The sequence below is a fragment of the Manis pentadactyla genome, chromosome 2, assembly GCF_030020395.1.
Source record: "Manis pentadactyla isolate mManPen7 chromosome 2, mManPen7.hap1, whole genome shotgun sequence".
Lineage (NCBI taxonomy): Eukaryota > Metazoa > Chordata > Mammalia > Pholidota > Manidae > Manis > Manis pentadactyla.
In genome coordinates this window covers 184,839,459-184,860,863 of record NC_080020.1, presented here as the reverse complement: position 1 = coordinate 184,860,863, position 21,405 = coordinate 184,839,459, and the positions used below count along the sequence as shown (strand labels likewise).

Genomic DNA, 21,405 nt, shown 5'->3' with positions numbered 1-21,405 from the left:
CAACAACTTCAGATTAAGGACTATGGACCTATTGTTTCTAAGTCTCACGTATGTATAAACTCACTGTTGTTTTGCCTTATCTATGATTTTACTTTGTATCTTTTATAGCATAATTAGTTTTATAAGTTAGTTTCTAAGACCATATAAAATTTATTCTCTTAAATAATTTGCCAAACTGCCTTACATAAGTGCTTCATGCACATAAAGTTTGTGTTTACATTCACATTAAATCTACAGGGAAAAAAATGAATCCACTTTAATAGACTCCTAATATGCTATGCAAATAAACCAAATAAACAAGGTTGACACCTAAATTTATAATAAAATTTGTCTCTTTGTGCCACTTTCTCCAGTAGCTAGTGAACTCATTCTAAAAAAAGACTGTAGTAGTAAAAGTACTTTAAAAATCAGGTATGTTATATTTAAATGGCAGTAAAAATTCCCTACCCAAACTACTTACCCCATTTCCTGTTTTACCAGCAACCATGCAGCATGCTGTAGGCAATTTAGTCACACCCAGAAAGAAGAGAAAAGGGAAAAAATGTTCATTGAAATTAAGTTCCAATTATAATTACTAAAGTGCTTAACTAATTTGCTAATCAAACTCTCCTTTTTAGGAGAGGAGTTAGTGTTCAAAACGCAGCAGTGACCTCAATCTCATTTAACATCAGAAATGAGGTAAGATGCCACTTTGCAATGCTGGCTTGCTGTGGCCCAGGAATTCAACAGGGGTATCCCCTCCACTCTACAAATTTCTGTTTCTCTTCAATGAAGCATAAGTGCTTTTTACAGGGGAAGCTTATATTTTTTTCCTTGAAGTATCTTATTATTTCATAGGGGAAAGCCCAAAGGGACTGAGTGCATACTATGTCCCCAAAACATAGAACTGAGGTCCTCAGTTTGTTTTTTAATAGGGCTAACACACTTTTAGCTCTATCTTTTTAATGATACCTATGTGTTAGGGTTTAGGAGTAAAATGCACTAATGTCTACAATTCACTTTGAGATATAAGTATCCCCCACTTTCTGAAAGACCCACATTAGTACAGTAACAGCCTTTCGTAAAAGTGAAAACCCTCTTTGGATTTCTTTCAGTTCATGAAAACAAGTACTAATGTAGTCTTTTGTAAAAGCAAACTGGCACAACTTGAACTTTCCACAAGCAAGAGCTGCTCTTTGCTTCATCTTGTAATGTTTCTTGTAAGCTGTTTCATCTTATACGAAAGGTTGCACAGGAATACTCTACTTTCAGAGAGCAGGGGAACCTATACAAGAAAAACTATGGTAAGTGGGTGGATAAATCGATGGATTGATATATAATAAGGAAGCTACAGAAAAAAGTAACTGTAGAGTCTAGGTGGGTGTATGGGTGTTTGCTGCACAATTCTTTCAACTGCATTATATGTTTGAGAAGTCTTATAATAAAATGTTAAGGAAAGTGTCCTGGGGAGGATTAATAAAAACTGAGAAGAATTGCTGAAGTGAAGATAGTAACATTCACAGTCAAGGTCTTTATGAGGACTAAATGAAATTCATGTAAAATGCTTTGCAGAGTAAATGTGTGACACTGACATTTCTTAGTTTGCCATTAGATTCCCACAGCTTTCACCTTAAGAAAGGCAATAACATGTCCTGCTTCAATATACAGCATTTTGTGAACAGAAACATAATGTGTTAGTCAATAAAATACCCTAGGCAGTCTCTGCTTCTACATGTTGCAAACATTGCCAGTCATTATCACTCACATTCACCTCCAGACCGGGCTCTCTCTCTCTCTCTCTACGCACACACAAACACACACACAAGTGGTGCTTCATATGTGGAATCCTGTCCTTTTAAACTTCAAATGACTGGCAGGGCACTACAGACTTCTAAAGACTTCTGATCATTTGGAAACATACTTCATTCAGACATGAGCCAAGCTGAGTAAGTTAATCATGACCTGGGTAAGCACTAGAACTGTTCCCAATGCCTAGAAGTCTCATCAGTACCTTCTGATTATTAGTTTGTTTACTTTGCTGACTCAACCTAATACCATCAATAGTACTTCAAGACCCCTTCCTTCTTCCCTTCCATTTAACAAGCCCTCTTGGAAAGTGCACAGCATGCTATAATATACAAATTACTGAGAGAAGACCTGGCTTTAAACTTTACTAAATTTCTGGCACTCAGTTTCTTAATGTGTAAAATGAGAGATTTCAACAAAAATGATTATAATGGAAGCTTTTCTGGATGGCCAAAGGTCATCATTATGAATATTAGTTATTATACTGTTTTGTAAGAGAGGCTATAAAGACTTACAGGACTTTGAGATCACAGAAGAAAAGAGGAAGAGGAATGGTCTCCTAAAGCTGAAACCTCATAGTCAGTGTTGCCCCACCTTCCTTCAGCCTCCATGCCTTAAGAGAGCAATAAATATTGTTTCCTCATTCATAAAGGTATATTAATAATCCCCTTGCAGGGATATGTGAAGATTTAGTGAAACTGTGTTGTAAAGAACCAAGATTCCTGACCTGTACTTAAATGGTAACCGTAATTATCATTTTTAAATTAAAACCTTACCTAGAGGTCACAAATAAAATTATTATCCCTTAAAAGACTTCAAGATGGGAGAGCGATTCAAGATGGCAATGTGAGAGGTGAGACAGAGAACTCCTCCCAAAACCACATATAATATGAAAATATAGTTAATACAACTAATCCTAAAAGAGCAACAGGAAAGAATGCTGCACCAGACTGCATACTCCTGGAGAACAGAGCAGACCTCATGAAAACAGGGTAACATACCAAAGCCTTGATCTGGTGGGACTCAAGCCCTTCCCCACCCCAGCTCACCGGCAGAAGGAAAAGAAACAGAGCAGGGAGTGGGTGGAAGCCTAGGACTGCTGAACACCAAGCCCTGGAGATCTGCTTTGGGAGCACAAACCTACATTGCATGGTGCTCTAGAGATTAGTGGGGTTGGAAAGCTAAGACAGGTAGAATACTTGAGAGACTGAGATTCCAGCTGTTTGTGAAAGACAGGGATCCACATCCAGCAGCTCTGGGACAAAGGAAAGGTGGGCTGTATGAGAGGATTCCTAGCAGCTGAAGGAGTGGAGTTTTCATGGAGCTTGCTGCGCAGGAGAAGGGATATGTGGGCAAGATTGTTAGGGTGCACTCTGCCCAGCAGGTTGGGAACTTCCAGGAGCTTCAGGTGCTCCATCCCACTGGCTAGCTACTCAGCTCCGAGGCCCCCCACTGTGACAAACAGCCTGCTGTGCCTTCCTCCTGGCCTGCCAGCACCGGCTCACAAACTGGCAGTCACTGCCCTGGCATCGGGCCAGCCACAGGGAGGCCCCACCTAGTGCAGCTACAGATGCAAAGCACAGAGGTTTACACCTTTGTGCTTGGCCCACTGGCCCTGACACTGGAGACAGACACTGTAGTTGGGAAGCAGGAAACAGCTTTTTCCTCCCCCCAGGCACCAGCCCCACTCCCCTGAGACCCCTAACCTCACTCCAGGGGCTGAGCAGCTCCAGAGACTAGAGCTTCTGGGCACTACAGGGTCCCACATAGAAATATGAAACATCAAAGGAAACTGGTTCAGACCAAAATCTCACAAACCCCAGAAAAAGGACCAAATGAAACTGAACTCACCAATCCTCCTGAAAGAGAGTTCAAAATAAAAATCATAAACAGGCTTATAGAGGTACAGAAAAATATTCAAGAACTCAGGGACAAATTTTGGACAGATATTCAATAATTAAGAAATTCCACAACTGAAATGCAACACACAATGGAGGGATTTAAAAACAGATTAGATGTAGTAGAAGAGACAGTAAATGAAATACATAATAAGAGAAGAGGAATACAAAGAAGCTGAGGCACAGAGAGAAAAAAGGATATCTAAAAATTAAAGAATATTGAGAGAACTGTGTGACCAATCCAAACAGAACAATATTCACATTATAGGGGTACCAGAAGAAAAAGAAAGAGAAAATGGGATAGAAAGTGTCATTGAGGAGGTAATTGCTGAAAATTTCCCCAATCTAGGGAAGGAGACAGTTTCTCAGGCCATGGAGGTGCACAGATCTCCCAACACAAGAGACCCAAGGAAGACAACACCAACACATATAATAATTAAAATGGCAAAGATCAAGGATAAGGACAGACTTTTCAAAGCAGCTAGAGAGAGAAAAAAGATCACATACAAAGGAAAACCCATTAGAATATCATCAGATTTCTCAATCGAAAACTTACAGGCAAGAATGGAGTGGCATGATATATTTAATGCAATGAAACAGAAAGGCCTCAAACCAAGAATACTCTATCCGGCAAGATTATCATTTAAATTTGAAGGAGGGATTAAACAATTTTCAGATAAGCACAAGCTGAGAGAATTTATCTGCCACAAACCACCTCTACAGTGGGTGGGACTGCTATAGATAGAAGTATTCCTAAGGCTAAACAGCTGTCAATAGGGTAAATAAAACTACAGCAAAGTAGAACAATTAATTACTAAGCAGATGCAAAATCAAATCAACTACACCCAAAGTCAAACAAGGGATAGACAAAGACTATAGACTATGATACCTAATATATGAAGAATGGAGGAGGAAGAAAAAGGAGCGGAAAAAAAAGAAAAGAACCTTTAGGTTGTGTTTCTAATAGCATACTAAGTGGGATAAATAGGCTGTTAGATAGTAAGGGAATTACTCTTGAACCTTTGGTAACCATGAATCTAAAATGTGCAATGGCAATAAATACATACTTATCAATAATCACCCTAAATGTAAATGGTCTGGATGCACCAATCAAAAGACATAGAATCACTGAATGGATAAAAAAACAAGATCTGTCTATATGTTGCCTACAAGAGACTCACTTAAAACCCAAAGACGTACACAGACTGAAAGTGAAGGGATGGAAAAAGATATTTCATGCAACTAATAGGGAGAAAAAAGCAGAAGTTTCAGTACTTGTATCAGAAAAAATAAGACTTCAAAACAAAGAAAGCAACAAGAGACAGAAAAGAGGAATAACCATTATAAATATATATGCACCCAGTACAGGAGCACCAACATATGTGAAACAAATACTAACAGAATTAAAGGGGTAAATAGAATGCAACACATTCATTCTAGGAGACTTCAACACTCCACTCACTCCACAGGACAGATCGACCAGACAGAAGATAAGTAAGGACACAGAGGCACTGAACAACACACTAGAACAGATGGACCTAACAGACATCTACAGAACTCTACACCCAAGAGCAGCAGGATACACATTCTTCTCAAGTGCACATGGAACATTTTCAAGAATAGATCATACACTAGGCCACAAAAAGAGCCTCAATAAATTCAAAAAGACTGAAATTGTACCAACCAGTTTCTCAGACCACAAAGGTATGAAACTAGAAATAAATTACACAAAGAAAACAAAAAAGGCCACAAACTCATGGAGGCTGAATAACATGCTCCGAAATAATCAATGGATCAATGACCAAATAAAAACAGATCAAGCAACATATGGAGACAAATGACACAATAATTCAACACCGCAAAATCTGTGGGAAGCAGCAAAGGCTGTGCTAAGAGGGAAGTATATTGCTTACCTCAGGAAAGACCAATCCCATATGAACAGTCTTAACTCACAATTAACGAAACTAGAAAAAGAAGTACAAATGAGGCCCAAAGGCAGTAGAAGGAGGGACATAATAAAGATTAGAGCACAAATAAATAAAATCAAGAAGATTTTAAAACAATAGAAAGAATCAATGAAAGCAGGAGCTGGTTCTTTGAGAAAATAAACAAAACAGATAAACCCCTAGCCTGACTTATAAAGAAAAAAATAGAGTCTACAAACATAAACAGAATCAGAAATGAGAAAGGAAATATCACTACAGACACCATGGAAATACTAAGAATTATGAGTGAATACTATGAAAAACTATATGCTAACAAACTGGATGACCTGGAATAAATGGACAACTTTCTAGAAAAATACAACCTTCCAAGGCTGACCCAGGAAGAAACAGAAAATCTGAATAGACCAACAACCAGCAAGGATATTGAACTGGTAATCAAAAAACTACCTAAGAACAAAATTCCTGGACCACATGGTTTTACTGCTGTATTTTATCAAACATTTAGTGAAGACTTAATACCCATCCTCCTTAAAGTTTTCCAAAAAGTAGAAGAAGAGAGAATACTCCCAAATTCATTCTACGAGGTCACAATCACTATTAATACCAAAACCAGGCAAAGACACCACAAAAAAAGAAAATTACAGACCAATATCCCTGATGAACATAGATGCAAAAATACTCAACAAAATATTAGCAAACCGAATTCAAAAATACATCAAAAACATCATCCATCATCTAGGATTTATTCCAGGGATGCAAGAATGGTACAACATTCAAAAATCCAACATCATCATCCACCACATCAAGAGAAAGAAGGAAAAAAACCACATGATCATCTCCATAGATGCTGTAAATGCATCTGACAAGATTCAACATCCGTTCATGGTAAAAACTCTCAACAAAATGTGTATAGAGGGCAAGCACCTCATAATAATAAAGGCCATATATGAAAAACCCACAGCCAACATTATACTTACCAGCAAGAAGCTGAAAGATTTTCCTTTAAGATCAGGAACAAGACAAGGATGCCCACTCTACCCACTGTTATTCAACATAGTTCTGGAGGTCCTAGCCATGGCAATCAGACAACACAAAGAAATAAAAGGCATCCAGATTGGCAAGAAAGAAGTTAAACTGTCCCCGTTTGCAGATGACATGATATTGCATGTAAAAAACCCTAAAGACTCCATTCCAAAACTACTAGATCTAATATCTGAACTCAGCAAAGTTGCAGGATACAAAATTAATACACAGAAATCTGTGGCATTCCTATACACTAATGATGAACTAGCAGGAAGAGAAATCAGAAAAAGAATTCCATTCGCAATTGCATCAAAAAGAATAAAATACTTAGGAATAAACCTAACCAAAGAAGTGAAAGACCTATACTCTGAAAACTATAAGACATTCATGAGAGAAATTAAAGATACTAATAAATGGAAATACATCCTGCGCTCATGGATAGGAAGAAGTAATATTGTCAAAATGGCCTTCCTGCCTGAAGCAATCTACAGATTCAATGCAATTCCTGTCAAAATACCAACAGCATTCTTCAACAAATTGGAGAAAATCATCCTAAAATTCATATGGAACCACAAAAGACCCCAAATAGCCAAAGCAATCATGAGAAGGAAGAATAAAGTGGGGGGAATTATACTCCCCAACTTCAAGCTCTACTATAAAGCCACAATAACCAAGACAATTTGGTTCTGGCACAAGAACAGACCATAGACCAATGGAACAAACTAGAGAGCCCAGATATAAACTTAAGCATATACGGTCAATTAATATATGATAAAGGAGTCATGGATACACAATGGGGAAATGACAGCCTCTTAAATAACTGGTGTTGGCAGAACTGGACAGTGACATGCAAGAAAATGAAACTGGATTACTGTTTAAGCCCATATACAAAAGTAAACTCGAAATGGATCAAAGACCTGAATGTAAGTCATGAAACCATAAAACTCTTAGAAGAAAACATAGGCAGAATCTGTTGAATATAAACATGAGCATCTTTTTCCTAAACACATCTCCTTGGGCAAGGGAAACAAAATAAAAAATAAACAGTGGGACTACATCATGCTAAAAAGTTTCTGTACAGTAAAGGACACCATCAGTAGAACAAAAGGCATCCTACAGTATGGGAGAATATATTCATAAATGACATATCTGACAAGGGGTTAACATCCAAAATATATAAAGAACTCACATGCCTCAACACTGAAAGGCAAATAACCCTATTAAAAAATGGGCAGAGGATATGAACAGACACTTCTCCAAAGATGAAATTCAGATAGCCAACAGGCACATGAAGAGATGCTCCACATCACTAATCATCAGAGAAATGCAAATTAAAACCACAATGAGATATCACCCCATACCAGTTAGGATGGCCAACATAGAGAAGAATAGGAACAACAAATGCTGGCAAGGATGTGGAGAAAGGGAACCCTCCTATACTGCTGGTGGGAATGTAAATTAGTTCAACCATTGTGGAAAGTTGTATGGAGGTTCCTCAAAAAACTAAAAATAGAAATACCATTTGAACCAAGAATTCCACCCCTAGGAATTTACCCCAAGAATGTAGCAGTTCAGTTTGAAAAAAACATATGCACACCTATGTTTATCGCAGCACTATTTAAAATAGCCAAGAAATGGAAGCAACCTAAGTGTCCATCAGTAGATGAATGGATAAAGAAGATGTGGTACATATACACAATGGAATATTATTCACTCATAAGAAGAAAACAAATCCTACCATTTGCAACAACATGGATGGAGCTAGAGGGTATTATGCTCAGTGAAATAAGCCACGTGGAGAAAGACAAGTACCAAATGATTTCACTCATCTGTGGAGCATAAGAACAAAGCAAAAACTGAAGGAACAAAACAGCAGCAGACTCACAAAACCCAAGAATGTACTAACAGTTGCCAAAGGGAAAGGGACTGAGGGGGTTGGGTGGGAAGGGAGGAAGAAGGGGAATAAGGAGCATTATGATTAGCACACAGAATGTAGGTGGGGGCATGGGGAAGGCAGTAAAGCACAGAAAAGACAAGTAGTGACTCTATAGCATGTTACTACACTGATGGACAGTGACTGTAATGGTGTATGTGGTGGGGACTTGATAATGGGGGTAATCTAGTAACCACAATGTTGTTCGTGTAATTGTATATTAATGATACAAAAAAATTCTGCCATGCAAATAAAAAAATAAAATAAAATAAAAAAAGACTTCAAGACTTGATCCTTTCCATCACAACCCAAAGTGCTAAAATCCTTATGGATATTATCTGAGCCATAAAGAACTATCAGTCCCCTCTTGAAAAGGAAGATTCTTCTGTCCTCTTTGATTGATTTCCCCCCCCTTCTTTTGGGCAAACTCTTCTCTACAGTTACTTCCAGGTGATGCCATCAAGTCTGCAATGTATCCTACCACCCTCTGATTATAACTAGGGCAGAAGTGGAGGTTGCTATGGGAAACCAGATTACAATGTGTACCATGTAAAATTAAATCAAATGTCTTCAGTACCTGAGATTTGCTGAAGGATTTTTCCTTCCTAATCCTCTGCAGGCTCTCTGCTCAAACATACCAGTAGGTTAGACCAGAACTAATCACACAGCAGGGGCTGGAGGGCTGAATCCCAAAGAAGTCAGTGTTACTCAATTACTCAATTTTTACAGTGTGGTAGTAATGCCCAGACTTGCTTTTGCTGAGGAAAAAGGATTTTTTTCTCCCATTCGGGTCACCAAGATAATTTTAATAAATGTTCTATTCCTTAGTCAGTGGAAATAATTTAATTCTTTGCCTTCAACAGAACCAAATGGCATTAACGTTACCAAGTTTTAATCAAATTTGATACCAAAGGCAGTATGTCATCTCCTGAAAATTCAGGAACCACAGTTTAATCCTGGACTCTGATTTAACTTCAGTAGAGAATACTAGGCAAGCCTTAAATCAGACAGTTGAAAAATATCCTTGCCAAAGTGCTTGTGTACTGTGGTAACATGCACACATGCCATAGAAAGTCTGTGCCCGGAATACCTTTTGAGCTTAAGAGTTCTGAACAGGGATTCATCCAGCACCAAACAATGAGGGTGGGTGATGGCAGGACCAGTGATTGAGGCTGATTCAAGCAGAGGTGACAGGAAGTAAGGACAGAGAAAGAGATGCATAAAAATGGCATGTTGGGAAACTAGAATGCAGTAAAATCGGAGCTTCGGGTATGTATATGTGCGCATAAATGTGAGTAGGGGATCCACAACTAGAGATGAAACTGGAATGGTCAGCAGGTTTTTGAGCCAAGTTAGGGAATAACTCCAAACACTGAAACCATAACATAAGAAGGGCCACATTTATGTATGTACAAAGTCCCATGGAAGCACAAAGAAGGAACAACTTTTGATCTATAACTCATTAAGCCACAATATAATCATCAACTTCACACTATTATTTTCTTATGTGGAAGCCCAAGAGGAAAATAAAATATTTCTTTACCATACATGGGAAAGGCATACATTCCAGAAAAATGACAGAATGATTGTAAGAGAACAGTCCACTTTTCTCCTATTTGTTGCCTGTATGGCCCTTACATAGACACCTGCATCTGTAATTCCTAATAGAGGGAAATGGTGACTAAAAGGCAGGCTCTGCCTCTACATACTGCATGATCACTTGCAAGTTGTCCTATCTCTCTATGCCTTGGCTTCTCAACAATAAAATGAAGGGGTTCAACATCTCATTATTTGGGGGACACCTCCTATATGGTGAGATCTTTATTTGAAATACAGAGAGGAAGGTCCAGTCTGCCCATAAGGGAACCCATGAACTGGGAGAAAAGAAGAGGACATAAGAGTGATAATAAACATTAGCAACAACAATTAATAATATCAATAAAAAAAACAGGGTCAGGGCAGTGACAGGGATATATTTAGAAGGAACATGTAAGGCATCTTCACCTCTCTTGGAGAAGTGACACTGAATCTGAGCTCTGAAGGATCAGTTGCTTAGAACTAACTGGGTGAAGAATCGGGAAAGTATGTTCCAAATAGAGGAAACCCTATGGTGCAAAGGCCAGAGAGCATCAGGAAGCTTCTGGGAACTATAAGTCAGTTGTCCCAAAAGAGCTGAGGATGTGTGGCTGGAGAGCAGAAAAGAGGAAGCAGGACTTAGATCAGAGAACTACTATACCCAAGCTAATGGTTTTTTATTTTACTTTTAAGGCAATATGGTGCCCCAGAAGGTTTTTAAGCACTGGAGTGTTATCACATGTGATCATGTCTTCAGGAATGCTCGTTCTGGTTACAGTCTGAATTAGAGTAGTAAGATTGGAACTATGGGAAATGAAGACATTTGGTAAACTAGAGCAATAATTCAAGTGAGAAATAAAATATTATGGAAGTGCTGGTGGGGATGGAAAGGAGCAGGCAGCTCTAAGAGATGATGAAGACACAAACCCTCAGGACCTTGTGATCCGCAGTGGTGTTAGGGTTTCTAAGTTACCACTAATACCCTTAAAACTCTAAAGTCTTATGAATCCCACACATCTTTTGTGCACATTTATAACAACAAAGATAACACAAAGATAGACTTGCACTAGCAGGAAAGGGACAATAGTTATGTAGGCAGCTAGAGGTATTACCCCCTGCTTCCTCTTTTCTCCCAACACACACATACATGTACGTATTTTTCTTGCACAAACAGCCAGTTGGGAACTAGGCCCAATAGCAAAGGTAGCAACAATAGAAACTCTTCTTCCCTCTTCCCACCCAGCACAACTGCCTAAGATTTCTCCTCTTCCTCCTTCCTCCCTGCCCCCCAGCCTGCTACAACCATGAACATCTGCCTTACCAGGGGGCCGCTCCTCACTTTGTGCCATGTTTGATGTCAGGCACGGTGGCAGAAAGAGGAAGGTAAGAGAGGAAGAGAGAATATACTCCTATAACCTCTGCTCACACTTGGCTGAAGTCAAGACTTCTCCCCAGTGTCTCCTCACCTCCACCACCACCCTGCCTCAACCCCAGTCTCCCCCCCACCCGAGGCTCTGACATCAGACCCATGAGCTAATCGCAAACAGACTGAGACTGGGCATCTCTTCTGATGAATACAACTTATGTCAGCTATGTTTAAAACCTCACCCAAATCTTCTACACTATCTTTCCCTACAGAGTTAAGAAAAAAAAAAAAAAAGAAAATGAAGTGAGACATAAAATCTTCTCACTACAGCTTTTCTTACTATTGTTGGCAGTACAAACCTTTAGACAGCCTTAAAAAGGTTGAACGTTTTATTTTTGACAAGGCAGAAGTGGAAAAGCAAGGACAAATCAGTGCAGACAGAAAGAATCTGCAGGGCCAAATTAGGTTGTTCAGTTCTACTGACCCAGTTCCCAGGAGAATTACTACTTATAAATTGTGAGTTTCAAGAATTTCCATTGCATTTTCCAGAACTCTGGGTGCTATTGTTTGCCTAGTTCTAAAGGGTTTGATTGGAAATGACAAAAGGAAATACGTGAGCAACTGGGTGTGGCTGAGAGGCTGCAGATATATTTTCTCCTAGAATTTGATTTTAGAGAACTGGCATCCTTACTGAGATACCAGTTAATGTAAAGTGAACTTGTAGATTCAAGACACTTCAATGCATCAACTAGCTCAATTCCAATAGTCATAAGTAAAATTTTACTTCAAAACTACTGCCAAGGAAAATAGCTTTTAAAACTAAACTTTAGGTTTTGGAATACCAAGGAGACAAATCAATTGTTAATTGCTGAAAACTGTTAATTGTTGAAAAAGTTCTCTTAAATAAATAATTCAAGAACTCTATAAAGAGAAATATTTAAAAATTATTCCACATTACCAAAGGAAAAATTACAAGACTGGAATTATTCTATGTGTTAAACTTGATTCACATTAAATATATTCTCAGGGATAAGGATTTATGTATTGAATTAAATAATTAATTATAGATACTACTTTTTAAATATACTAAAGGAAGTTGTTGTTACAAAAAAAATGAGACTTCTGACTTCAAGATGGTGGAAAAAAGCATTTTCTGTCCACTTCTCTGGAAAATCATCTCAAAGTGATATGGAAAATGTGGAATACAAAAAGAAAATCCATCTACAGTGAAACAAGAAAATAATTCATCACTCTTGATACATGAAAACAGAAAGGGCATTGCAGGAATGAAAAGTAGCAGAGCCCAGAAGTTTATCCCTAAGATCCCTAAGGGTTGATAAAGGTAGATACTTCTTCCTCTGCACCCAGCAAAGCTGAGGACTGGACATAACACAAAAGAAGGTGACACGGGATGGGGGAGCTAAACAGAAGGGGAAAAGTTGAAGGCTTGTGTAAGGAATGGATAGACGCCCAGGTCCCCTCCCTGACACCAAGCAAGAGAAGATTTATATTCTGGGAAAGTAAACTAAAGGTGTCTACAGCGAGGAGCCCCTGTCAAGAGGACAGCTACAGTGAAGCCCTGCAAGGAAAACAGAGGGTACAGTGGGAATTTATAGTCTGAATAGAGACCTGTGCCCCCTTTCCTACCCTGCTCTGGGTACTCAAACAGCCAAGCTGTTCTGCCTCTCTCAACAGAAGATTAGAGAATTCATTCTTCCTTGGAGAAACTGGATGGTTTCTGAGTGAAAACTTCATAATGACATATGGTCCATCCATATAAAAACTACCTGTTTTCCCCCAGCAAAACCCCATCAACAAGGACCATCATCTCACTTATACACACATAACTTTCAATCACTTTTAAATGTCCTATGCTTAAATATGAATGGGCATAGATCACAGTTAACTGAGGAAAATCTCTAAAATGAAAGAAGAAACCAAAACAACACACACAAACATGGAAAGAATATCATATGAATTTCTGTGTACCCTTCAAGCCAGCTTCATGTTATCAGCATTTTGCCAAACTTTTTAAATCTATCTCCATTACTTTTTTTTGGTAGGAGAGCTTTTAAAAGAAAATCCCAGACAAATCATTTCACCTGTGAATACCTTTCAATGCAAATACTGTTTAAAGCGATTGATAGTCTTTGCTACTATTTAAACTTACAGTGAAACATTTTAGACGTCACTGTAAAAATGTGAGGGAGTACACAGTTTCTCAAAATTCTTCTGGGGAGGGAGTAGTAGTACATGAGCAAAAAGGCTTGAAAAATCACTTACTGCACCTTAGCATAAACACGATTAGAAACAAAAAGGGGCTAGAACTACACATGCAGAGAAGATTTGCTGTTGATGGGTCTCATGTTCTTCTTTTTAAATAACATTAAAAAGCATAAATACACTACTACTTATTTTGGAAAATGATTTTCTCTCCCACCTTCTCCATTATTATCTCAACCTTAAAGCTCATATAATATTTCTTCAGCAAAGAAAAGTTTGAGGGCCCCTGGGTGGGTAGTGAGGAGGGGGGTCCTCCTTCCTCCCACTATTCACTACTTGCTTTTTCTCTGACCACTGGATAGATACAAACTGCCTCTGCAGCTGTGGGGGACTTGCTGGGTGTGGTCCAGAGTGACCATAGCCAATGACAAGTAACTGTGTGGGTCCATGTGTGTAGGCATATATTAATAAACGACACAGATACAAATCCCTGTGTTGCAAAACTTACAGTCAAGAAACAGAAAACGAGTACAATAAATAAATAGAGCACATATTTTTATGTGATAAATGCAGTGGGAAATGATAAAGCAGTGGAGATAATACAGGAAAAGGGAATGGAAGAACAGCGATCTGCAATTTTAAATAGGGTAGCCAGGGAAAGCCTCACTGAGAAGGCAACATTTGAGAAAACAGTATGAGGGAGGTGAAGGCATAAGCCACGGATATATCTGAGACAGAAACATTTTAGGCAGAGGGAACAACAGTACATTGGCCCTGATGCAGAAGTGTACCTGGTGTGTCCAATGAACAAACAGCAATATGGCTGGAACACTCAGAGAAGAGAATGGGAAGTGATGAAGTCAAAGAACTAAGTGGAGTGGTAGGGCAGGGCCAGTATAGATCTTGTAGGCAATTAAAGGACTTTGATTTCACTCTGAAGGAGATTGGGAGATACAGGAGGATAAGCAAAGGAAGAACATGAGCTGACTTTCTTTTTAAAGCGGTAGGGACAAGCATGGAAACGAAGAGCTGTAGGAGGCTATTGTAAAAACCCAGACAATTGTTCAACCTGCCTCTGTGTACCTCCACCTCAGGATAAAGGAAATTATTTTGGCAGGTACAATAAGGAAAAGGATTGGGGTTTTTCTACTTGTGGATCCCACTGCCTTCAAACTAACCTTTGCTCAACAGTCCTTGGCCATTTCCTGAAAGAATAATCAGAGGCTTTATCAGGCTATAACCCTATTCTAGGTCCTGGTCTTGGCCTGCAGCACTATGCCTCACACTGTGCTGGATTCCCTTCCAAGAAGGAGCTTCTGGGCAGGAAGGAGGTACTGGACTCATGTATCTGTGCCCTGCAGTACAGTCTCCACAATCACTGGCCTTCGGACCCAGAAGTTTATGAGCGGCCATCATGGAAGACATCAAATAATCCAACATGATGTGATTGGGGAAGAGGCTGCCAGCTGAGGACAGACAGTTGGCTTGCAAAGACTACAGGCCCCAAAAGGATACTGGGCCCAGTATTTATAGGGGCCAGGACTCTGTATGGGGAAGCCTCAATCTAGGGATACCTCTGAATTCCTGCCTTGGGCACAACATGGAATTCAAGAAAAGCAGCACAACCATTAGAGAATGGGGCTGGCCTATAGCAGCAACTTCCCTGGGTGAGCCTCCCACTCTTCCTGCTGGGGTAGGGAACTGCATGCCTTTCATCAGGCCTACCATCAGAAGTCGGCCAACTCATATGTCTAAATCACTTCTGTAAATTTGGCCTATGTTCAAAATCAGCAACAAAGAAGATCCAAACACAATGTAAGCTGGTTCTTTCATCTCAGCTGGGGTTTTGCTCACAAGCACACAAGAACAGAAACATAATAAATATGTAAAAAGATGCATGCAAATACATATGTGTAGATACAGATGCAGATATATATACCTGTATAATAGAATATTCTACTCAAAGAAGATTTCAAGAATTATAGATAAGCACATGCATATTCAAAAAAATTAAACTGTTAAATCTAGATTAGTGGTTCTCAGTTGGTTTCAAGACTCTCTACAATATTAAAAATTTTTGAGAACCCAAAATAGTTTTTGTTTATGTTGGCTATATCAATCAATATTTACCATATTAGCAATTAAAACTATCAATTTTTATAATATTAATGCATTTAAAATTAACAGCAAAGTAATAACCCATCATATGTTAACATAAATAACAGTTTTTTGGGGGAAATACTACATTTCTAAAAAAATAATTTAGTAAGAAGAATGGCATCTGGTGGGGTACACTTTTACAAATCTCTGTTTCTTAATAAAAGCTGGATTTTCATATCTGCTTCTACATTCAATTTGTTGCAATAGTACATATCATGTAGCCTCTGGAAAACTCCACTATATACTCTTGAGAGAATGAGTGAAAAAGGCTAATAATTACATAGTATTATGAAAATGCTTTGACCTCACAGGCCCCTTGCAAAGACCCCTGGGGGTCTCTAGACCACATTTTGAGAACCACTGATTTAGCTGAAATGGATAATTTGGAAGGAAAATACAAATAGTTAAAATTTGACTCAAGAAGCAACAAAACCAAATGACCAATAACTTTCAACAGAAGAAATTGAAAAAGTAATAGAGGTCTAGCATTAGAACCCTCTAAAATGATTTTATAAGTGAAGTGTACCAAAACTTGAAGAAATAGAAACAGATTATTCTTTTATTGCTAAAATTTTCAGACCACAAAAGATAGAAAGCCTAACAATTAATTCCACAAAGCTTATATAACCTAATACCCAAACCACATCTAATATATACTCTAATTGCATAACTTAAACCTAAACCAAAGAAAGATAACAAAAATGGTAAACAATAGGTAGTCTTATTTACATATGCATATGTAAAAATCCTAAATAAACTATTAGTAAGTAAATTTTTTTTAAATAATGCTAAAAAACATTTATTTCAGGAAAACAATAAAAGTTCAACACCAGAAAATCCTGGTGTTTGTCATTTACTTGACTACAAAAATAGTTAGAGAGATATATAATTATTGCAAATAATCTATTTCTGATTTTACTTATTAAACTGGATTAGAAGCAAACTTCCTTAAATAGAACATCCCTCAGAAAAGAGTTAACAATATATTTAATATTAAAATGCTAGAAACATTCCAATTTTGAGGGTTAAGACAAGAATCACCAGTATCACCACTATTATGTAATATTTTGGAGATTCTAGTCAATTCTATGAGATAAGGAACACACACACACACACACACACAATAAATAAATATAAACAGTAAAAAATAAAAGAGAAAGTTATCACTATTTCTAAGTTAGGTGATTACGTACCTAGATAACCAACTGAAAAACCACTACTGTTAAGAGGCACTAGGAAGTTAGGCAGTTGTGAGATAAAAATCAAAACACGCACACTTTCCTAATAACCAAATAGAAAATATTGTGAAAGAAAATTCATACTCCCAAATATTATAATTTGTCTTTAAAGAAAAACCTTTCCCCAAATTAATGAATTTTATTATAATTTGAAAAATAGGTTATATGTCAAGCTATCAATATTTGAATTTATCAAAGCAATGCACTGAAAACTTCAAACAAAATATTTTCAAGTAAATGAGAAACTCCTCTGATCTGTTAAGATTTAGTGCCTCTGCCACCTCCTTTTCTTTCCAGGGACTTGCCTAAGTAATGTCAGAACCAGAATGGGAAGGAGGTCTTAAAGTATTCTGGAAAAAGCATGAGACTTTTAGATAGAAAGAACTGGGTTCAAGTTCTTTTCCTACTTAGCAGCAAGTGATTTGGGGCTATTCAGTGCCCTTTTGGTGCTTGTTCCTCATCTGTAAAATAGGGAGAATGCTATTTTTTGTATAATTGGAAGTTTAAATAAGATATTCTACAAAAATGTTAATTTTTTTTATAATGCAGGTCTCCTGACTTTATTTAGTAATTCAAAAAATATATTAAGTTATTTCTTGAAGCACATTAAACAAAATAAGTGGATTTCCTCAAGCTTTTCTCCTTCCAAACTTTTAGTTCTAGTTTTAGTTTAAAAGTTTAAGGAAGGTGGATATTTGAAATTTTTTATGAATCTGAGAATGGAAGAGCATCTGAACCGGGCCAGTTTCTAGTTATGAATGGTGGTTAACAGGTAAACAAGACAAAGACCAAGGCAGGTCAAACCACACACCCAATAACAAAATGAAGTAAGACACTGGGAAAGAAGGGACCTTGGACCTTAAATCTTGTCCAGTTTAAATCTTGCTAATATTTTTATTAGGACCTCTTGATGTAGCATTAGGAAGGGAAGGAAGGAGGGAGGAAGGGGAAAAGGGGAGAAGACAGGGAAAAGGGAAGAGAGACAGGGAGGAAGAAGCAAAAAGGAACCTCAGATTCCTAGGAATAATTTGGTGAAGATCTGCCTAAAGGCAAGATGTAATGACAAAGTTTTGGTGTGAGGGAAATTTCATATAAATTTCTAGAGAATGGCAGTGTGATGAGTTATTCATATACCACCACTAATTTTGTACAATATGATATAAAAATAAAGCTAAAATAACTAAACAAATTTTTTAAAAGCCTAAGTTTACGAAATGTCAAAAATGATTATTAAACACACTCGTGAATCTAACTGGTAATGATTTTTTATACCTTTTTTTTCTATCTGCCAGTCTTCTATTACATAATCTTAGAACTTGCAAAGATTCTAGGGGTCATTACTGGGTGTGAATCCTATTAATTTCCAAAAAAGAATACACACATTACCTAAATTATTTTTTTCACATATTTTCTCTTCATGTTCTTTCAAATAATTATTTTGCAAAATAAAACCTAAATTGATAGATCTCCATTAGATGGAAAGTAACTTTTAAGACAAAGAGTGTTACTAGACAGAAAAATAAACACTTTATAATGGTACATTGTGCAAGGATACAAATTCTAGATCTGTAGGTATCTAATAATAACCTAAAAACACCGAAAGCAAAACTGACATAATTAAAAGGAGAATGAGACAAATCTAAAATCATAGTAGTTTCAAACTCTCTTAGTACATGAGGGAATAAGCAGATTAAAAAAAAAAATCAGAAATGATGAAAAAGATTTGAATAACATCATTAACAGACAATCTAATTGACTGAATTGACTATACCCAAGAATTGCAGAATATACATTCTGGGCTGTAAGGCAGATGTAAAATATAACATATATCTCAATAAACTTACCCTGTACATTCTTCTTGAATGCACACAGAACACTTAGGAAAACTGACCATATTCTGGACCTTAAAGGAAATCTCAAAAAAAAGGTCAAAGAGCAAGTATGTTTTCTAATTAGTTCAATTAAACTAAAAACATAAAGGTAACTAGAAAATGGCTATGTATTTGGAAATTTTAAAATATACTTCTATATAGCCATGGGTCTAAGAAAAAGGAAACTACAAAAGATTTTTAACTGAATAATAAAAATACTACATATCTAAATGTGTTTAGAGGGAAATTTATGATTTTAATATATATATTAGAAAAGAAGAAACACTGGAAATTGATCATGTCATAAGTTTTATTAAAAGAACAGCAAATCAAATTCAAAGAAAGTAGAAGGAAGAAAATAATACAGATAAAATAATAAATTAATGAACTAGCAAACAAATATTCATTAGAGCAGATCAACAAAATGAGAAGTTAGTTTTTCAAAAACATGAAAAGGGCAAAAAAGAAAACATAAATAACCAATAATAGGATTTTAAAAAGGAGATATCCCTAAAGATCTTTCACACATTAAAAGGATTAATTTCATATCAATAACTTTGAAAACTTAGATGAAAAGGGCAAATATTTAGAAAAACAAATGTTAACAGAACTGACACAAAAATTTTAAAAAGCTGAATAGTCCTATTAAGGAAATTAATCTATAATTTAAAACTTTCCCACAAAGGAAACTACAGACCAAGATGGCTTCCCTGACTAATTGTACCAAATACTTAAGGAATAAATTACAACAAAGAGAATAGTAAAAAAAGAATATTACCCAACTAATTTTATAAGCCAGCAGCACAACCTTGAAGCCAATATCTGACAAGAACATTGTAAGAAAAACTATAGGCCACACACACTCACATAGATGCAAAAAGTTCCTAAACAAAATGCTAGCATATCAAGTCATCTATTATAATATATTACAAACAAGGCAGTTTATTCCAGGAATGCAATGTTTAATATTTTTAAATCAATACAATTTAATTAATCACATTAATGGAATAAAAGAGAAATACATGGTCATTTCACTGAATGCTAAAAAGTATTTGATAAAATTCAGCATCTCATTCATGATAAAAAACACTAATAAACTCAAGAGAAGGGGATTTCTTTTATCTGATAAAGGGTGTATTAGTACCTAGGACTACCATAACAAAGTACCCAACCTGAGTGGCACAAAACAACAGAAATTTATTCTTTCACAGTTCTGGAGACTAGAAGTCTGAAATTGAGGCGATAGGAGGATGATGTTCCCTCCAAAACCTCTAGGGAAGAATCTTTCCTTGCCTCTTTTCTGGTATGCTCAGGTTTTCCTTAGCTTGTGGCAGCACAATTCCAATCTCTGCCTCCATTCTCATATAGTTGTTTTCCCTCTGTATCTGTTTCTTTTCTTTTCTTATAATGCTAGCCATATTAGATTAGGGGCCACCCTAATCACCTCATCTTAAGTTGACTATATCTGCAGAGACTATTTCCAAGTAAATTCACATTCACAGGCACTGGGTAAAAACGTAAATGCTTTGTGGGCATAACTGAACCCATAACAAAGAGCATCTCTACACACACAAACCTAAGAAACATGTCACATTTAAAGGGGAAATGTACTTAATAGTGAAATGTTAAAACTTTATTTACCCTTTGAGATCAGAAACAAGACAAAAATGCCTGTTATCCACAATTCTACTAGACATTGTACTGGAGATCCAATGTGATAAGGCAAGAAAAAGAAATAAACATTTTAAAGATAGGCGGCTAAAAGTCTGTCATTGTGCCCAAACCATCTAACCTCTAATTTCATGGAGGCAGGGGAGACCTCCAAGGGGTCAGACCAGTAAAGAGGTAACTGAAATATCAGCTCTGTATGCCATTGAAGAAATAAGATTTCAAATAGAAACCAGGCAAATGAACTGGCTAGAACCATAAAACAACACTCAGAAGAACAAAACAGTTTCCAGATTTGCCACAACATATTATACATGACATACAATTTTCAACCAAAATTACTAGACATGCAAAGAAACAAGAAAGTGATTCGTTTTTAAGAAAATAGCAGTCAGCAGAAACTAACTCTAAATGGGTCCAGAATTTAATGTACTAGAAAAAGCTTAAAGAACAACTATAAAGAAAACAATTTTGAAAGAAGCCAAGAGAAAACAAGGTGTTGCATAAAGGAGAACAAAAGTACAATTAATGACAGATTTCACATCAGAAAAACAACATAAGATACTGGAACAACATATTCAAAGTGGTTTAAGGAAAAATTATGTCAACTAAAAGTTCTATGTCCAGTGAAACTACCCTATAAAATTGAAGAAAAGATAAAAACTTTCAGATAAGCAAAAACTGAGAGATTCATCGGGAGCAATATAAAATAACAATAA

At 36.9% G+C, this 21,405-nt stretch overlaps 1 protein-coding gene across 7 annotated transcripts in view; it reads right to left on the bottom strand.

Moving 5' to 3' along the window:
• The window catches only part of PUS10 (pseudouridine synthase 10), a 74,541-nt gene that overhangs the window by 30,132 nt on the left and 23,004 nt on the right, over window positions 1-21,405 (bottom strand). For all 7 annotated transcript variants that reach the window (XM_057497179.1, XM_057497176.1, XM_057497175.1 and 4 more), the window contains exon 5: window positions 461-495. In XM_057497179.1, the coding sequence (XP_057353162.1) occupies window positions 461-495 (35 nt within the window). The remainder of the gene's footprint in view (window positions 1-460; window positions 496-21,405) is intronic.